The sequence below is a fragment of the Electrophorus electricus genome, chromosome 16 (assembly GCF_041902795.1).
Source record: "Electrophorus electricus isolate QZ-2024a chromosome 16, ASM4190279v1, whole genome shotgun sequence".
NCBI classification, from domain to species: domain Eukaryota; kingdom Metazoa; phylum Chordata; class Actinopteri; order Gymnotiformes; family Gymnotidae; genus Electrophorus; species Electrophorus electricus.
The window spans coordinates 16,793,998-16,812,848 of record NC_137512.1 but is presented as its reverse complement, the minus strand read 5'-3'; the positions used below and the strand labels follow the sequence as shown (position 1 = coordinate 16,812,848).

The 18,851-nt window shown below is 38.9% G+C and overlaps 1 protein-coding gene across 5 annotated transcripts; it reads left to right on the top strand.

The window, feature by feature from the left end:
- The first annotated feature begins 190 nt into the window (after nucleotides 1-190).
- tapt1a (transmembrane anterior posterior transformation 1a) lies at nucleotides 191-18,346 on the top strand. Of its 5 annotated transcripts, none has more exons than XM_026999398.3 (15): nucleotides 191-394; nucleotides 1,991-2,139; nucleotides 4,866-4,984; nucleotides 5,275-5,307; nucleotides 6,407-6,566; nucleotides 9,401-9,536; nucleotides 9,723-9,820; nucleotides 10,044-10,113; nucleotides 10,500-10,580; nucleotides 10,784-10,893; nucleotides 14,968-15,027; nucleotides 15,129-15,197; nucleotides 15,428-15,504; nucleotides 15,844-15,995; nucleotides 16,393-18,346. In XM_026999398.3, the coding sequence occupies exons 1-15, from the start codon at nucleotides 208-210 to the stop codon at nucleotides 16,632-16,634; spliced, it is 1,743 nt and encodes a 580-aa protein (XP_026855199.1). In that variant the 5' UTR covers nucleotides 191-207; the 3' UTR covers nucleotides 16,635-18,346. The 5 variants fall into 5 exon arrangements, with proteins under 5 accessions (XP_026855199.1, XP_026855198.1, XP_026855201.1 ...); XM_026999397.3 differs by having other exon boundaries at nucleotides 6,404-6,566; XM_026999401.3 differs by having other exon boundaries at nucleotides 252-494; nucleotides 6,404-6,566.
- The last annotated feature ends 505 nt before the right edge of the window (nucleotides 18,347-18,851 follow it).

Below are 18,851 nucleotides of genomic sequence, written 5' to 3'. Positions count from 1 at the left end.
TTGTATAAAATTATTTCTATTATCTATAAACATGTTCAAAAAAAATCCTAAGAGAAACCTGCGAGTTACTTTACTTATTGGCCGCCACGTGTGATCTGGTTTCGCCATCTGGTGGTTATTCTCACCTACTCTAGTAAATTAAAACATTGCGATATGATGACGTAGAACTGAGCCGTTGACAATTCTTGTTGCAGCGACAAAGTGAAGATGGCGGATTTGTTAAGGGCCAATTTGTCAGAGGAGAAACATTCAGAAGATGTCAACAAGGGACAAATAATGCGTTCATGCAATAAGGCATCGAGGAGTGATAAAGCTGCCCCTGTGACAGAAAGGACGGAAACCTTAGGCTTTTATGATCGACCTCCAGGGAAGGGGGAGAAGCAGGAGAACTCAGGTGGGCTTGTTTGTGTGACAGGAAGGTTCGGCCAGCATCTGACAGTTGACCTTTCAGTTCCAGCGTGGCGTTTTACTAAAGTAGGCTACACAGCAGCCAAGTGAGTGAATCTCGGCAAAGTTTGTGCTTGGGCAGCATCGTTTTGTGCTTGGCAAACATGAGCAATGTTTTATTCTAATGCATGTTAGCTAGGTTAACTAGTTAGCTGTCGTAGTCAGCATTAATGGAACTGAACCAGAAGGGTAGGTTAACAGCTAGCTAACGAATGATTGTTAAGGTTGGCGGACTTGGCAGTATCTGCCAGTTCAGGACTTCTTAAATTAAAATCAAAGTAGCTAGCTAACTACCTATATGGTTGAGTAGCAAGCTAAGCCTTACGTTTATTTAGAATATTAACCCAGCTAGCTAAGTAATGTTCCAATCACAGTGACTGCAATGTTAGCTAGCATTGCCAGGTCCTCGTTATTAGCTAACTAGCTATCTTAGCTAGTTAAATGAAAGTATTTTATTAGTATTACACAAACGTAATTATCTGGCAGGTTGGTTATGTGTAGATAGCTAGATATAATCTGTCCTTTCTGTTCTTTACATTGATGCTGATGCTGCCAGAGTTGGCGAGTGACAAATAACGACTGTGGAAATAACCTAACTGTACGTCACGCTAGGGTTAACGCTAGCTAGCCAACTCGTTGATGAACTTTATACAAAAGGACTAGACCAGCTAGAAAGTGTACTGAAGATAAAGCTCATTTCTTTAAGCATATGTAGAGTGCGTCTTATGAACCTAATAATAATTTGCGGTAACCTAACTTTTTAACTATACCTCTCAGAGCAGTAGAGCATTTGTATCAGTTCCAATGAGAAAATGACCTGAAAGGTTGAGCCAAGATGCCCTTTAATAATTACATAATCTAAGTTGCCTTAAAACTCCTTACCTTCATAAAAACCTTAGCTATCATGAACATCTGTGTGTTCCGTGGTAACTCTGTGAATGTGAATGCAGATGTGAAATGAATAACTTACATGCTCTTATTCAGTTTGCACACACAGTTTCTTCATTTTCCCAGTCGGTCTGTAAACCTTTATTTAGGAGAAAGTAGACTTTTGTTGTAGTCCTGTGCTAGAGGGATCATGTCATATCCAAAAGAGTCTGTGGGGCAGAATGGTTCAATTCTGTTAGAAAGTAGCATACCTGGATCACTTGATAGATGTCGCTGTCCACCCCAGGCTGTATAGCCATTAAGGATGCTCTATCTATTGGCTAATGAAGTGAGCCTAAATTAAACTGCCTTTTGTTCTCATTTGTCTGAATAAGCATGTGATCCACACTCAACCTCAAAAAGAGCATCTACCCACTTTTCTTTTTCTGCCCATATACCAAATGTAGGCACTTTGCAGTTGTTGCACACTTTTTCTTTCTCTCACACTCATTTTGATTAAAAATAAATAAATCAAACCAAAAAAAACTGCCTATGATTTTAGGCAGACTTGGGCAAGACCTTTATGCCTTGCTGAAGTGCCTGTTTTTCAGCCTTTTTGAGTAGAGCTGCTAGACTAAACGAAGAGCACTGAATGGTACGTCTGTGTGTGGCACAGGCATAGAGGACACAGGCGAGCCGTCCCTGCTCAGGTTCATGTGCGCCGAGCTGACCAGGGGCTACTTCCTGGAGCACAATGAGGCAAAGTACATGGAGCGCAGAGAGAAGGTCTACACATGCATGAGGGTCCCCAAAGAGCTGGAGAAGGTGACACAAACATACACAATCCTATTCTGTCTCTGATTAAGAATTCCTGTTTAAAAATGTGTTTACATTAGGGATGCAACGAATAGTTGACTGAAATTGATAACAAAATTAGTTAGTATTTTCTTTGTTGATTAGTTGGTGACTTAATCGCTTGTGATGATTTGGAATGCTCTAACATGTAGGCAAACAAAACTGCAAATAAAACCTCCAAAGAGTGGAAACATTTCACTCTTAACATGGCCAAAAAGGTTGTGAACTGCAACATTTGCAAAGCTGACCTTGCCTTTCATGGGAACACATCAGTTATACTGAATTATCTAATGATGGGAAACATTGGCTCGCGGGATGATGACTCGTATTGGTTGTTACCAGTTTACCAATGTTACCAATGTTGATGTTAAAACTAGCTGTTAATTCATATTATGAGCTGTAGCAGACTTTTTTTTTTTTTTTTTTTTTTTTTCAAATACATTTTCTCTTGATCAGTGAATTGTTGAACATACTAGAAAACTGCACAGGAATGTGGATAACTGTAACCTAATCCATGGATATGGAGACCAAACTAAAAATATTCTAAGAATGGGGGATAAACATTTTGGTAATTCTAACAGTAGAGTAGCGATGTAAGTGAAGTCTTCCACATATAGTTTATCAAAAACATTTTCAGCTTCTGTACTGAGAGAGGTTTTTTTCTTTGCATGATGGATAAAGTAGTGTTTAAATTTACAATCTTAAACATTACTTTGTTGTCTTAGCGATTTTTATGGCTGTATAATATGTTGCTCCAAAGTTTATGAATTGGGTGTGCCCCATGTGGATTGCATTCAAATGAATTCAAACAATTTCTGGTTTGATCTTGTTCAAACTTGACTTTTGGAGAAAAGTGACAACCCTAATCACTCACACCTCCATTTATCAGGAACCTGGACTTACTGAGTGACATTTATTAGCATTTCATGAAATTAGCATTTCAGTATCTACGCAGGATTCTAGAATCAAGAACAAACCATATGGCTTGAATGTAGATTTGATTTAATGGTGTATTGGAGTTTAAGAGTAATGTTGCTGTTTTGCCTACCACATGTGTCTTGATATCAAATGCAGGCCGAAGAGGAGCCATGCCAGAAGCACAGAATGCACTTTTTTGTCTTTGCCCTCTTGTTCATTTCTTTAAAATTTAGATTGCTGGTTTGATTTAATTAATTAAGGGAAAACATCTATAGTTTTATTTTTGCTACTACTTATCCTTGGATTTAAATTTTGGCAGGAAAAAATGGATATTGGAATTGTTTCTTTTCTGTTAGCAGGAAAGTTCATTAAAAGGCATATTTTTGATTTAAGTATTAATCTTTATTGTTAGTCTTTAATGTAGTAAGCACATGTGTAAAATGCCCTCAAGCTATATTTAAAAGCTTTATTTAAATTAGATCCAGTGAGTAATTGTGCAATCAATAATCGATAGACTATTCTACTGTCAAAGTAGTCTTTAATTGCAGTCCTAATGCGCATGTAGCCTGAGGTTTTAGTGCTCTCTGCCATATACTCACCTCACTCGTACCCAGCAAAATCTCACATACATTTCACACAAGCTGTGGTATTCTCTGCCTGACTGAGTTAGTGTGCACATGTGCTAAGAGCTGAGGTATATATTCATAAGGGAGACGAGAGATGTAATTTAACACCAGTTCCCCAGAAAATCCAATGTCCCAGAATCAGTTAATCCACCCTCTTATGTGAAAAGCTCCAGCCAGCATCCCTGTGGTCTTCATCTCTACATTTGAGTAAGAAAGAAGTATATAAGAAATATACTATAAGGATATATTGACAGCCATCGGTGGTCAAATTATATCTTCTTTACATCTGACTTAAGTGCAATTGTCTAGTTGAACTAGCTGAAGAGACTAGGTACACCTGGTGCTTTTCATATTTATCCTTTAACAAGCTCTTTGTTTTTTTGCTGTTCATTAAACACTTAATTCTTCACTTGACATTTACTCTTTGAAGATTTTACCTATAGCAGATTTTAGTTTTATTATTCTTATTATTATTCTAAAAGTTAATGAGGCAGTAGCATGCAAAACGGAACCAGTTTTCTATGCATGTGACGCAAGCACCTTAGCACGTTCCTCATGTCCATGATCCACTGCGTAAAGAGACCAGCAGTGGAAGAGGAAAACCACGCCACTGCTCAAGCTAAGATTAATTAACTCAACGGGATGTCCTGAAAGTGCCCTGTTATTTGGTGCTGGGCGTTATGCACATGTAATGCCATGCCCTGTCTTACCATCTTGTAGCAATGAACAGACTGGTCAAATATTCACCTACTCATTCAGAAGTTTCTCAATAGTTTCTGCTAAATGTTTTGATCTGCTACATAGGCAGAACCAGTAATCTGGTTAAATGTCAGTTTTATTAATTTATGTAAATGTATGTAATGGGGTTTTTTTTTTTTTGTTTGTTTTTTGTTTTTTTAATTTAGAAATTGTAAAAGATATTAAAGTATTCGTTTTGACTTGGGGCTATAATTCATGATTTCTTCCACAATGTAGATTAATGTTTGGTTTTTTTTCATCCTCACTAAAACCTGAACTGGAAGAGGATGCCTGTAAGGAATAGTTGGAAATGCCAGTGTGCTCACTCACCCTGCACTGAAACACTAAAGCACAGTGCTGAGTGAGCCTGACCAACATTGGCTGAGCTGCTCACGCTTCTGTTGTGTCATGCAGCTGATGCTCTTCGGCTTCTTCCTGTGCCTGGATGCGTTCCTCTATGTGTTCACCCTACTGCCCCTCCGGACATTGCTCGCTCTCCTCCGGCTGCTCACCGTTCCCTGCTGCGGCCTTGGGTAACGTGTACACCCACACAAAGACACCACTGATTCCTCCACCCACCGATTCTTTATATTTTCATTGTTGATATTTTGATTACTGATTTGTTGACCTAATATTTATACTCGTGTTGTTCACTGTTTGAGAACATGCTTGCCTAAACTTGTGAGATTAATCATTGTTGGCATCTAGCTGCTGTCTTCCCATTCTGTCCTGTCACCTCGTGGGTTTTAAGCATGATCCTGTTCTTCTAAGCTCTAATATCTGGTTTTTCCCCTCGCCTGCCCCCTTCCTCTGTCCTGCTCAGGGCACACATTTGTCCATTCTGCAGAAGGAGCAGGTAGGCTGCCTTCTGGCTCTGTGGTGAACGGTAGCTCCGCCCATTCCGCCACACTCGTTCCTTGTGCATCAGCATGTGCTTCACAGTGAAGTGTTTCTGAAGGTTTTCTTTATTCCTGCATAAGGAATGAGGTGATGAGTTGTTTTTGTGACCTGTCAAAAATATTAGGAATTAATCCTCAGGAGTATTTGGTACTGCATCTTAAAATAGCGTGCCTCACCAATACGATGTAGTACTGGGGTGTATCCCCAGTTGCACTTTTACTGCATGGACAAGAGCAGAATATATGGTCCCTATATTCTGTTAAATTGGTCCAAATGTTGCTTCCAGAATCTTAAAGATAAAAGCTAGTGTTGCTGATTGTTCTGGACATTATAGTCACTTTTTAAACTGCTTTCTTTTATCTTTGCCTTACTCACCTGCTGACATAGATAATGATTTTTTAAACAACAAATAAGCACAGAGCCTATTTCTTTTTCAGTCTGAAGGTCTTTTTTTAATGAATGGGCTTGAATCCATTGTATTATCCTCCCATGCCTAAATCCTCCAAAGTTACTTTAATCCACTTATTACGTGTGTCACCTGAGGGGAGAGTGACAGCCAGGATGAGGTTTTAATTTTCACATACTGCATGCCAGCTGCAAGTTCCTTGCCATGTAATCTTGCCTTCCTGAATGGCAGTGAAACCTATTCATCACTCTGACAAATTGGCTTTGAATTGAGTGAAGCCAAGTCGGCCCTGATACAGATCACATTCTAAGCTCTTTGTTTTCTGTCTGTCTGGGCTTAGTGCTCATCCACTACAGAGGCATTTGATATGTGATTTGCATGAATAATGTGCATTGTGTTAATTTTCATGTATAGTTTTCATGTTCTGAATAACAATTGCTCAAATACTGAGACACACACCCATGCGTGCACGCACGTGTGCGCACACACACACACACACACACACACACACTCATCCATGCTGTGGATTAATTGCATGGTGAAAACTTATTTATGTTTTTACCACAGATATATGTACATTGTTCATGTTCTGCAGTGCTTATTGTGTAATAATTTTACATGCATGTGTGTGCATGTGCCATCCCAGCAGTTCTCGGTTCCTGCAGCCAGCACAGGTGTGTGATCTGCTGAAGGGTCTGATCATGGTGCTGTGTTGCTCCATGATGCACTACATCGACTACGCCATGATGTACCACCTAATCCGGGGCCAGTCCATTATCAAACTCTACATCATTTACAACATGCTGGAGGTATTAGTTAAAACCATTTCAGATATACTCTAGCTAAACCACTATGGCTTTATGATGTCCCTTTCTGTAGAATTAATCTACTTCTATCAAGCTAAATTACTTTTGTGGAGGTGGGGTGGTTTGGGGTATTTTTGGCAAATTTCTTTCAGCACTGTATAGGTTCCTCCAAAGGTGCACTAAACACCTTAATCAGTTCAACATCAAGGATAAACTACTTTCCATTTTACTTGGGGTGACTATCATTAAATGGCAAAAAGATTGCCATAAACAGCTGAAAGTGTAAAATGCATCAAATTGGGTTTAGGGCTAGCCAATATGGATGACACACTTTAATTTAGTTAAAAAGTATTGTGGTATTTTAATCTGATATACATTATTCATTGTAACATAATGATTGAGGTGTTTTGTATTGTTTAAGACACGAAAAGCTTATGTTTTCTCAGAACATTTATAGAGAAGTAATAGTTTTCCCAACATTGGCAAGTTCATTATACGATATCACTTTTGCATTAAATTAAACTGAGGCCATGTACTGCATGTACTCTCAATACTACAGTGAGCTTTTTTTTTTTGTTTGTTTGTTTTTTAGATTACATCAGTAATTCTGATTATATAACCTAAATTGTCTATGGCTAAGAGATTGTCAGTACAGCAGCTACGCCACTACACACCACCCTGAGAGAATATAACAAGTCTGTATTAATGGAGGCTGACAAGCAGTTGTATTGCCTGACCTGAGGTGAAGAGACAAGGCTCAACAGGACCACATCCTTGGCTTTCAGAGAATTTGGAGGGGCAACATATCAGTAAAGCAATCAGTGGCTCTACCATCCCCTGAACAACACTTCAGTGTCAATTTTTGGAGCAGGCAGTTTTTATTAATTTAGCAATACCTAGGAAAAAGCATGCCCCTTGTATGAGTCAGGAGAGCAGTCTTTTCTTTCAGACTCTCTTATCTGCAAGAAGTAGTTACATTGGCTGCATGCCATGAAGTGATAAAGATTTTCTCAGGGAAGATAACTCACTATTTTGCTAAACCGTTTTCCCCCCTTAGGTGGGGAATCTAATATGTAAGTTTATATTTTGATTTCTTTATTCAGTATGAGAGTATTGGTATATGACCAAATCCCTTATACCTTACCAGTAGCAAAAGCATCATTTTATGTAATATTTCTGACTTTCTGGCCATTTTTGCCATCCAGCCTAGAAGAAGCTTTTTCACTGCCTGACTGAGAGACAGACACAGACAGACTGACTGACACATGCATGAGGGGTCTCGATGCAGCTGTGCAGTAGCTAGCTAGTTACGTATATAGCTAACCAATTTAGGACTTCATACAAAGTGGTGTGCAGTGACGACTGCAATAAACACATTGTTGCCTGCTAATTGTTTTTACCTCATTAATCACACAATTAGCTACATACTTATGGGCGGATTACATCCAGGAATGATTTATTTATGTTAATGTTAGCTAGAGGCTTGGGTGGAGTAAATTTAGGTTAGCTAACCTTCAATCTTACTATCTTTTAATTTGGAATTGGGGTGATGAGAATCATTTTTAATCTAGCTAGTATCTCCTGCTTTGCCCACTGAAAAGGTGTGTGTGCGTGTGCGTGCGTGCGTGTGCGTGCGTGCGTGCGTGTGCGTGCGTGCGTGTGCGTGCGTGCGCGCGCGTGCGTGCGTGTGCGTGCGTGCGTGCGTGCGTGCGTGCGTGTGTGTGTGTGTGTGTGTGTGAGAGAGAACATGGAAGATTAGTCAAATTATCATTGACATCATTGATTCATCTCAAGCATAACTATCGTTGTTTTCTTGGACACTGCAGGCAGATCTTTGAGGAAAACATAATTTCATAGTTTTTATATCAGTTTTTAGATTTTGATAAAATATCATGTCTGAAATGCACCAAGGACCTAATTATTAATCATGTTTAATAATTATTTTAGCTGTGGCTATAACAATTAGTAATGCACTGAAATTTCAGGTACAGAAAATGTTTGGCTGAAATGGCCAAAAAACAGCATTTTCAGTTTTGGGCCGAAAGAGAGAAATGGCCGAAAGATTTGACAGAAAATAAATACATTTTAGTTAACTGAAACAAAAACCACCACTTGTTTCCTTTGCTGTCCTATGCCAGTCAGCATGGATGCATTCGAAACATTTGAGCCACATGTCGACCGAGTGAAAACATTTTCATACACAATTTCTGCTAGGGACATTTCACATGATTTGGAATCTCTGTTCATGTATATTTTCAAGCAAAGGTACTGTACCCAAGGATTTCTCAGCTCAGGTCTGTTACACCATTTGAAAATGACATCCTGCTCAGTATGCGGAACACAGCAAAACTACTAAAGAGAAAAGGAAGGTCTTTGCTAGCACACCACTATCATCTGTAGCCATACGTTTTAAAGAAGAAATTACAGACAGTGACAAAACATAGTAGACTATAAATAATTGCTGTGGATGACCAACCATTCTCTGTTGTCAAGGATGTTGGATTTTGAAGGCTAATAGGGTATATTTTTCTTGTTATACATAGCCTATAGATGCTACTTTTCTTTAAAAGGGCATCCTGAATTACAGTGCATCACTAATAACAATTACAAAGTGGACTAATATTTTGGCACTGTAAACTGCAAATTAGCTTGCAAGATATCAGGAACTAGGAACTGGATCCTAGTAAAATCACATAAGACAACTTATTCTGTTTTCCAGTTGCTGATCTCCTTTGATTCTTGTGTAAATATACTTTGCAGATGGTGATCTAGCTTGCCTGGTTGTCTTGTTAAAAAACAAAATCTCAAAAAAAAAAATTGGGGTTTTTGTGTTTTAGGTGGCAGACCGTCTCTTCTCGTCCTTTGGACAGGACATTCTAGATGCTCTTTACTGGACAGCTACTGAGCCGAAGTCCAGGAAAAGAGCTCACATTGGAGTTATTCCCCACTTTATTATGGCCGTGTTCTATGTTTGTATCCTTTTTTATAGCCAGCAGCATTTAGGTTGGGACTCTTGTAAGAACTGCACATTTGTTTTGGCTTTGCTTCAGCAGTACCCTTTGTTGTTGCAAACCTTCCATGAGCATGTTATGCTTCAGTTGCTTGTGTTATCCACGTCAGTGTTAGCCCTGCATTTTTCCTGAGTTCAATATGCCCCAGTCCTGCATGCCATCCTCATCATGGTGCAGGCATCCACACTAAACGTGGCATTCAACTCACACAACAAGTCTCTGCTCACCATTATGATGTCCAACAATGTGAGTACATGTGCATACACACACACACATACACACAAACAATAACATTCAGTTGCAAGTAAATGTAAGAATTTTCACTTTTGCCTTTTGAGTTCCTTTATTTACATGGGGCTCTTCACTGATACAGCAATCACACTGTACTGGTAATGCACTGTCTGTTCTTATTTTTGTCTTTACAGTGATTAATTTGTTACTTGTGTGTATTTTCTTCCACTTGTTACAGTTTGTGGAGATCAAAGGAAGCGTCTTTAAAAAGTTTGAGAAAAATAACCTCTTTCAGATGTCTAATAGTGGTAAGTTATGAAAATGATTAGTTGGACTCTGTAGTGTCTCTTAATGAACTGTAATCAAGTATCAAAGCCAATATCTAGCCTCCAAACTGACCTCAGTAGCAGACAACCTCTTTGATGTCAGGCGAGCTAAAACAGTGCCCTACGCTACGCATAGAGGCCTTTTTTAGAAATGGTAATCTTTAGCTCTCAGGTTCACACTATGGAGGTACCAGCAGGCTACATGTCTGAGTAGCTCTCCTGCCCAGCTTATAGCTCCATATTTGAACCTTTCCAGAACATTTTTTTAAACAAAATGCATATGGGCTCTATAAAGAGCAGTGCATGAGATTGATGTGGGTTTGTTGCACAGTGCTCATTTTGGGATGTTCCTGATCTCTGCCCTGCAGATATTAAGGAGCGCTTCACCAACTATGCACTGCTACTCATTGTGTGTCTCAGGAACATGGAGCAGTTCTCGTGGAACCCAGGTCTGCCTCAACTTGACCAGAATTTTGTCAAAGTTAGGTCAGGATTAGATTTGTTCTCAGTAAGAAGACTTGATCTTGGATTGGCAAGTGAAATAGCAAGCAATCATCTGCATGTTAAAATAGGCTTGACGGTGTGTTCCAAGAAATTCTTTATCATGTTTTTCATGACAAAGGCACTGATGTGGTCACTGTATTGGTTTCAGATCACCTGTGGGTACTGTTGCCAGATGCCTTCATGGTGGTCACCTCCGAGGTCACTGTAGACATCGTAAAACACGCTTTCATCACCAAGTTCAACGACATTACTGCCGACGTGAGCACTGTGACAGAACAATCACAACATTCAAAATCTTATTTACACAATTTTTCCACCAACCCAAATTGAGTCAGTTAGTCAAGATATTGTTTGGTGTCCTAATTTTAGTTACCTCAAACATTGAGTTAAGAAAAAAACAGTGGGCTTGCTTATGCAGTTTCTGACATACTCTTACCATCAAAAAATGGAAAAAGTACTTTGCTTAGTCAAAAACTTTTCTTGACTGATTGACTAAATTTGGAGTAAGGAGAAAGTGTAAATTTAATTTTTGCCCAAAAGTTGCTATAAAATGTCTGGCACAGTGAACAACAGCCTTGTATTTCGTCACCCCAGTAACACAGAGCACAGTATGTTCAGTGAACAGTAACAGGATACAGAACACTGATAGATTGTTCATTGATGGACTGTTTTGAATTGCACTGGGTCCCTGATATAATGACTGTTCTAGAAATAAGATGGTGCTTAATATGCAAGTAACTGTTTTGATTATTAAGAGTAGAGGCTTCCATTACCAGTACAAAGGTGGTTCTTCCTATATCAGATCTCTAGCCAGCAAATATTTTTAATAATGGAATTTAGGTCAATCTTTCAGTTCATGTAAGCTAAATTTAATGGGTCTAACTAAAACATGGATAGAAGAAGGCAGTAGTGCAGCTCTGTGAGAGAACCTTCTATTCTTCAGTTTCAGTTATGAATTCACGCTTAACTGGTAAGAGGACTGGAGTGGCTCCTTTTTCAGAGTCATTGCATTTATCTTAAAAAGTTCTCCTAGTATTGTATTTTTAATCATTTAAAAGCCTCCATAATACTACACAAAGTTCATTAATGAATTTCCTGAACTACTGTAAGTTTCATAACTGGTAGCATTCACTTAGGTAATGCAAAAAACAATAATGGCAAAGAATATAGAAAGACATACTTGGTAAAGACATACTTGGGGCTGCATTGTGGATTCCATTTTAACCAAGGGTCTCAACCTTTCTAACATTATTCTTAAGAATTTAGAAGTCTCTGATCATTTTTGTTTTTCTATGACTATTTGAATACTCAAACTAGCTCTATTTTTGAGAGTACTTGGGAAGTTTGTGAAGGCTATAGCTATGTCACCAAATGCATGCTCTCATGATGTAGCCCTGGATCATTTCAAATTTACATTTACATTTGTTGCTGCACCAGAAAACATTAGGAAACTGCTCAGACAGAGATGCTATGGAGAAACACCATGACAGTAAGAGGTTTTTGTTTTGTTTTTTTTAAAGAGAGTGCAGGAAAGATGAAGGCTGACATGGCAAAAAAAACCAAACAAAATGCACTGCATTTTTCAACAAAACCTTTTATATTTTGAACAGGGCCAGACAACGTCAACATCAGTCACACTGTTTATCAATGATTAGGTAACACCACGAAACAGTTAGTCCCAGAACCTCGCTTCAGAAACAAATGCCTGTTTTGTTTTTTATTATAAAAATAGAAACATTAGACTTGCCATCAATATCTCACGGTCAGGTAATGAGACAGCGCCACTTCTGTCATTACACAAATGCAACCAGGTTATTATGTCACAATCTCTCTTTCCACAGGTTAGTCAAAATGAAGCTGCTAAAATGTTTACCAGAACAAGGAAAAATGACCACATTACTCCAATTCTCAAATTCTTACTGGTTATCAATTCATTTCAGAACTGATTTTAAAGTGTTTTTAATTTTTATATAAATCACAAAACGGACCAGGACTGCATTGCTTGTAGAGTACAAACGCAATACGCCACTCAGATCACTAACAACTGGTCAGCTGGTAGTGTCCAGGATGAAAACCAAATGAAGTGACTCTCCTCATTAGTTTCTGTACTGCCAAAAGCTGGGACAATTTATCATCACAATTATGTTAATATAAATTTACCTAATGAGTGTAAACATAAGCAAATATACATTTTTTTTTTATTGTCCAATCACAGTGAGCAGCAATAATAATTGATAATAGTGATGATATGCATTATCATTGAACACCATATATTTTGGCTTGGCAACTGCACTTCCTTAAAGTTCTGTTCAACTGTGAAATTGTTTTTCATTCCATTGCTGCATGCTTACTGCCATAATGAAATGGTCACTTTTTTGTCCACTCACACTGGACTTTTAAAGGAAATGAGAGAAATTCCGGTTCAAGTTTTATTCATTACAGAAGATGTACAGCATACATTCTTTGCAGCAAAAAGGTTGGCTGCAAGTTTTCTGAGCTACAAACAGCATCACAGCATGCACAACATAGGTGGTTGTGACGATGCTATCACAAATGTCTGACCCAGACAGAGTCAGCGGTAGCAAAATACACAAGCTATAAACACAAGTCAGTGGATTTAATTATTGAGGTAGGGAGAGGGTATGTCTAATTCAAGTAATTTTAAATTTGTGTGTATACTTGAAGTATGCATTTGTATGCATAAAATGCAGAGTATATGCATTTGAAGATGTACTGTACATAAAAGCTTCTATTGGAAAGGAACCGATATAAATGTAATGTGAAAAGTGTTGTCAAGTGCCAGTATAGGTACAGTTATAAATAAATAAAAATGGTTGCATAGAGACTAGTGAGTGTATGCATAATTGTCCATATTTTGATCCGTGTTTAGGAGGGTTTTAAGGTGTGGTGACCATGTTGTTACCCTACTGTTTGCAGAAAGAAGCTTCTTTCTGTATTTACCCTCAAGCTACGGTAGCATCTCCCTGAAAGCAGTAGGGTGAACGGGCTGTGGTGTGGATGGCTGGGGTGTTTGATGATCCTCTTCACTTTCCACAGAAATGGAGCCCTGTATATGACGCACATTGAATTGCCACTGTGTGTGAAATGCTAAATAAATAAACTTGGCTTGTGTTTGACACTGCGGATGATGGAATACTTCTAGACAGGCTGGAAAATTGGGTAAGACAGGAGCAGCCCTCAAAAAGCCAAATTCTACAGAATAAAATTCCTTATCATAGTTATGCAGATGACATGCAAATGTACTTGGCTCTCTCAGCTGCTGAATATAGACACGTACTGTCTGTTTTTGGAGAACATAACTGTATAAGGCAGAATTTCCTTCAGTTTAATAAGGACCAAATGGAGCTTATTGTATTTGGTAGAAAAGAGGAGCGTCTCAGAATTAACGCACATCTTGAATACAGGTCTCACAAAATCAAAGTCAGAAATATTGGCGTGTACTCGGATTTCAACTTCACTAGCCAGATCAAACAGTCACCAATACAGCCTTTTATTATCTTAAAATATAGCTAGGTTCAAAGCTTAATGCCTAAACAACACATGGAGAAGCTCATTGTGGTCTTTTTAAATGGACTTCCCAAAAACACACTACATCTTATTCAGAATGCTGCTGCTTTTAACCAGGATATTACATTATTACATTTAAGCACTTAGCTGACGCTTTTATCCAAAGCGACTTAAAATTCTGAAAGGGCCCAACAGGGCAGCTTGGCATGGTGGGGCTTGAACTGGTAACCTTCTGGTTACTAGTTGAGTACACTGGCTTCCAGTTAGTTATAGAACAGATTTTAAAGCACTACTGTTAATTTATATATCACTGAATGGATAAGGCCCAGAATACACTTTAGATATGCTTAGAGTATAAACATAAGTCTCTTAGATCCATGGATATGGGCCAGCTTTTAGAGCTTAGAATTCAGACTAAACATAATGAAGCAGCATCTGTCTTATATGCTATGCACAACTGCAGTCAACTTCTAAAAGATGGGCCTCAGTTAATTTATAATTTCAATTTTATTTTAGATTATATTTTTTATTTAAATCAGTTGTATTTTAAACTTTTATTTGTAAAAACGTCTTGAGTTGTCTTGTGTATTAAATGTGTTATGGAAATAAACTGCCTTAAGGGTGCAGGGGAGCTTGTATAACAGAGTTCAGTTCCTCACATTGGGCTGTTCTTATGTTGTTCACACAAATTTAATTTCAGCATGTGATAAGGATTAGGTTGTGCTAATATTCCACCTCAGGATAACTGCTGAGATAATATTACTACAAACTGTCACAGGGTTTTTCATTGTTCTGTGTTCATAGGTGTACAGAGAATACAAAGCCAGTTTGGCCTTTGAGCTTGTCAGCAGCCGTCAGCAGAACGTGAGTGAGACACCAAACACTGGTGTTAATACCAAATCTCTTAAAATGCTAGTCATGTTCTTTAGTGGAGATGGCTCACAAATCTGGTTTAACACGGACAGGCATACACAGACTACAGCGACTCTGTAGCCAGAAGAATGGGCTTCATCCCCTTGCCTCTGGCTGTTCTGGTGAGACACTTCATACAGTTTGTTTGTTTGTTTGTTTTTGTTTGATTATCATTGCACCTCACCATGGTGCTCTTGATTTTGGCATTACGGGTAGCAGCTGACTTTGAGATGTCTGCTTATGTCAGGCAGAAATTAATTTTCTCACACTTTTTTTTTTATTTTTCTTCTCTCACTATCTCTCTCTGTATATCTCCCTCTTCTTTCTTGTCTCTTGCCCCTCTCTATCTCAGCTGATTCGTGTGGTGATGAGTTCACTGAAGATCCAGGGTGCTCTCTCCTCTGTCTGTCTGCTGCTCTTCTACCTGGGGTAACTCAGACCACAGCTTCACCGCTCCACCCACACTCACTGAAGATACTGCATGGGATCATACCCACTTAGGGTTTTTTTCTCCTCCAGTACCTTTTATGCAAATTACCGTTAAATGTAAATAATCATCACTCCCACTCCACGTCACAGCTCTAACAAGGCAGATTCAGCTCATCAATTAAATGCTTGTCATGCCCTTCATGAGATGAGTCAGTTTCGGAGTAGAGAGAAGACCTAACTCCACAGTGCAAGAGCAGTTATCAGCCTCTTGATGTTTGCAAATGTGTAGTATACAAAGTGCTAAGTTTATCTCCCTATATCTTTTCTGCTTGCCTGCAGAATGATCACACTTAAAGTGCTCAACAGTATAGTTCTGCTGGGTAAATCCTGTCGCTACGTCAAAGAGGCTAACATGGAGGGCAAACTGTTTGACAGAACCAGCACGACACCAAAAAAGATGCCCAGCAAAACCAAAGATGCCCCGCCCTCAGGTAACACATTACCCTGTGGCATTAACCTCTTAAATGTCTTCAGATGAATAACACCAGAGTCTTCATAATTGGCTTATAAATAGTGTGTTTGAATGTTATGTTTATACAGTGACTAATTAGGCCTGTTTTCCGACACATGGTCAAGCCTAAGAATTGAAAAATGGCATAATTCAGATTGCTTTGAATTAGTTTTTGAATCTGTTATAGCTCAGATTCTGGCAATATTATGCTTCTATAACAAGAATTTGTTTACAACAGTGCTTTAAATTATACAGCAAGCAACAGTAACACAAACTCAATAATGGCTAGGAATGTCAAGCCTGTTGAAAGAGGATTTAACACCAAGGCAGGTGATTCACATGATTATACCTCATATGCACTCTCATCCTGTTCTTAGGTGAGCCGAAGCCATGGTGTCCCTCCCCATCAATCACAAAGCAACCCACCCCACGAGCAACATGGCCACTCCACCCGACTCAGTCCCCTGTACGCAAGGAGAGCAGTGAGCCATCTCTCGAGTGCCCCCCCAAACCACCAGAGGGCAGCAGCGACACACCTCCAGAGCTCAAACACCGAGCCCCAAAGAAAGACCTGCTGGAGATTGACCGCTTCACTATATGTGGTAACCGTATCCTCTGACCACTGTAGTTTTTGCACAGGCACAAGAGCCAGACACTTGGTCGTCAGTGTCAGTGTCTCAGAGTCTGGTGAGAGATACCTGACTACTCTGAGAAATCTGCAGGGGGGAAGATAACGGGAAGCTAGGAGCGGTCCAGTGACATGAGGAGCCTGCCTGCCCATGGCAGACTAGATCACAGCATGTGACGGTACAGAATGAAAAATGGAAGCCTGCTCTGTCTGTTTTTGGATTTGGAGAGCGAGAGGTGCAGCTCATCAATGCAGTGAATCTGCGTTGTCATAAACATTTTTCCATAACTGGAAAAGATGGTTTTGGAGAAGTTAACTTTTGTCATTCCATCAAACATTGAGGGCCAAAATGCACTTTGTAGTAGAATTAAAATTTCACATTAAAATTAGTTTAAAATAAATTATTTCTATAAAGCACTGGTCCAAGTCTTCAGGCATAGGTATGCTATATTATCTGCATAGTTGGTAGAGATAGTGCCTCATTTATTTTCTCACATTTACAGGCTTGTATTTGGGCACAAACATGGCCCAATGCTTTGTCCAGACCACAGCAAAAAAGACTCCAAATAACAGGGAGTCTTCTCTTCACATTATAGTCCACCCTTAACTGTGCAGAGTGACCCTTAACTGTTTTCCTAACATTTCATCAAGTATTACAGGGAATTTGTCTTGTGCATGTCATTTGTCTTGTTCCAAATAGCTTTGGCCATGATATAGTCATTACGCTAGTTTTCACAGATGCTAAAAATTTCAGTCATGGAGTATCAAAGTGCCACACTGTTATGACCATATTTGGAAAGCTATTGATGTAGCACAGCATTAGGGAAGGGGAATGGTGGTGGCTGTCCGTATGCCAAGTTGCCTCTGCGCCCCTATCTCGCTTATTGTGAAGGCTACATGAGCACAGCCAAACCAGCTGACAAACTCGCAATGACTTTTCACATTGTATTAAGTTGCACAATAGAAGGTTCTAGAAATATTTGGGTTTGGTTCGACATGCATGAAATTCTCTCCCATTTTTACATCAGTGTCTGAGACGACTAGAACAAGTTAAATTAGCGTGTTTCATGTGCAGGAATTTTCAGTGATTTGTGGTTTAATATCCATCGTTCATATTATCTTTGAAAAGTAACAGTAAGCTAAAATTATTTGTTTGATCAGATGCTAATTTAGTTCAGCTATATTACAATTCTGTTGTAATACACACCATACAGTTAATGTGGGTAGTGTTTGGGTTTGTTCTTTTCTTTCTTTTTTCTTTTTTTTTTTATTTTGCAATAAAGTGATGTATGAAGGTGCAAATCAAAAATTAATTATCCATAGATCCATATCTAGCTATGAAGTCATTTGTCTTTAATATGTCACGGGTTTGAGGCAGTGTTTGCTTTGGGGCAAGAAATGTGCTTACCTATGGACATTTATTTAAGCATTTAAAACACTTGTACAAGGTTTTACCCATCATAAGCATTCCTACAAGCATCATGTTGATGCATTAGGTGTTGAAATTGGCACGGTTCCGGTTGTGCTGGTCTCACTGAGCATTTTCGTGCTCTAATGCTTCTTTTTGATGTGCCATTTTACTAGAAGTGCAGGGAAATGTCTCACTAATTTCATATGTTCCCAATCGAAGACTTGTTAATTTAAATTTGTATGTAACCACCTCATTTTTTGGAATGGCTAATAAAGTTATTTTGTAATGTATACACATTTGGAGTGTGTGTGTGTCTGTCTGTGTGTGGAGAAAATCTCCTTACTGCAGTGTTCTGGGAAAGGGAAGGAAGGAAGCAAGGTGGCAGAGACGTTGACTAAGCCCATTAGTGTCGAACATTTCAGGATCTGGTTATGGCCATGTATCTGATCTTGTGTGATCATTCTCAGATTATGGTTTTTCCCCCCTTATGACCAATTGGGTAATTTAAACACTGTGTTCCTAATGTTTTTTTCCCCAATTCCTCAGTCTATATGGGTCCATGAAACATCAAGTTTAAGTGGAATTTTTTTACAGCTCTCCCCTTTAGTCCAATACTACAGAAATGACCTAAGGTAATTCCTGATTTCCAGTCGCTGTGTAGTGCAGTCCAGTTGAGTTGTGTAGTGTGTCCCGAAGTCGCATGTTTTTAAAGCAGTGTTATTTACTACGGGTTTAGTATACCAATGGGAATTTTAACCAACTGTTTGCGAATGGGAGTAAGCCTAGTAAATTTTATT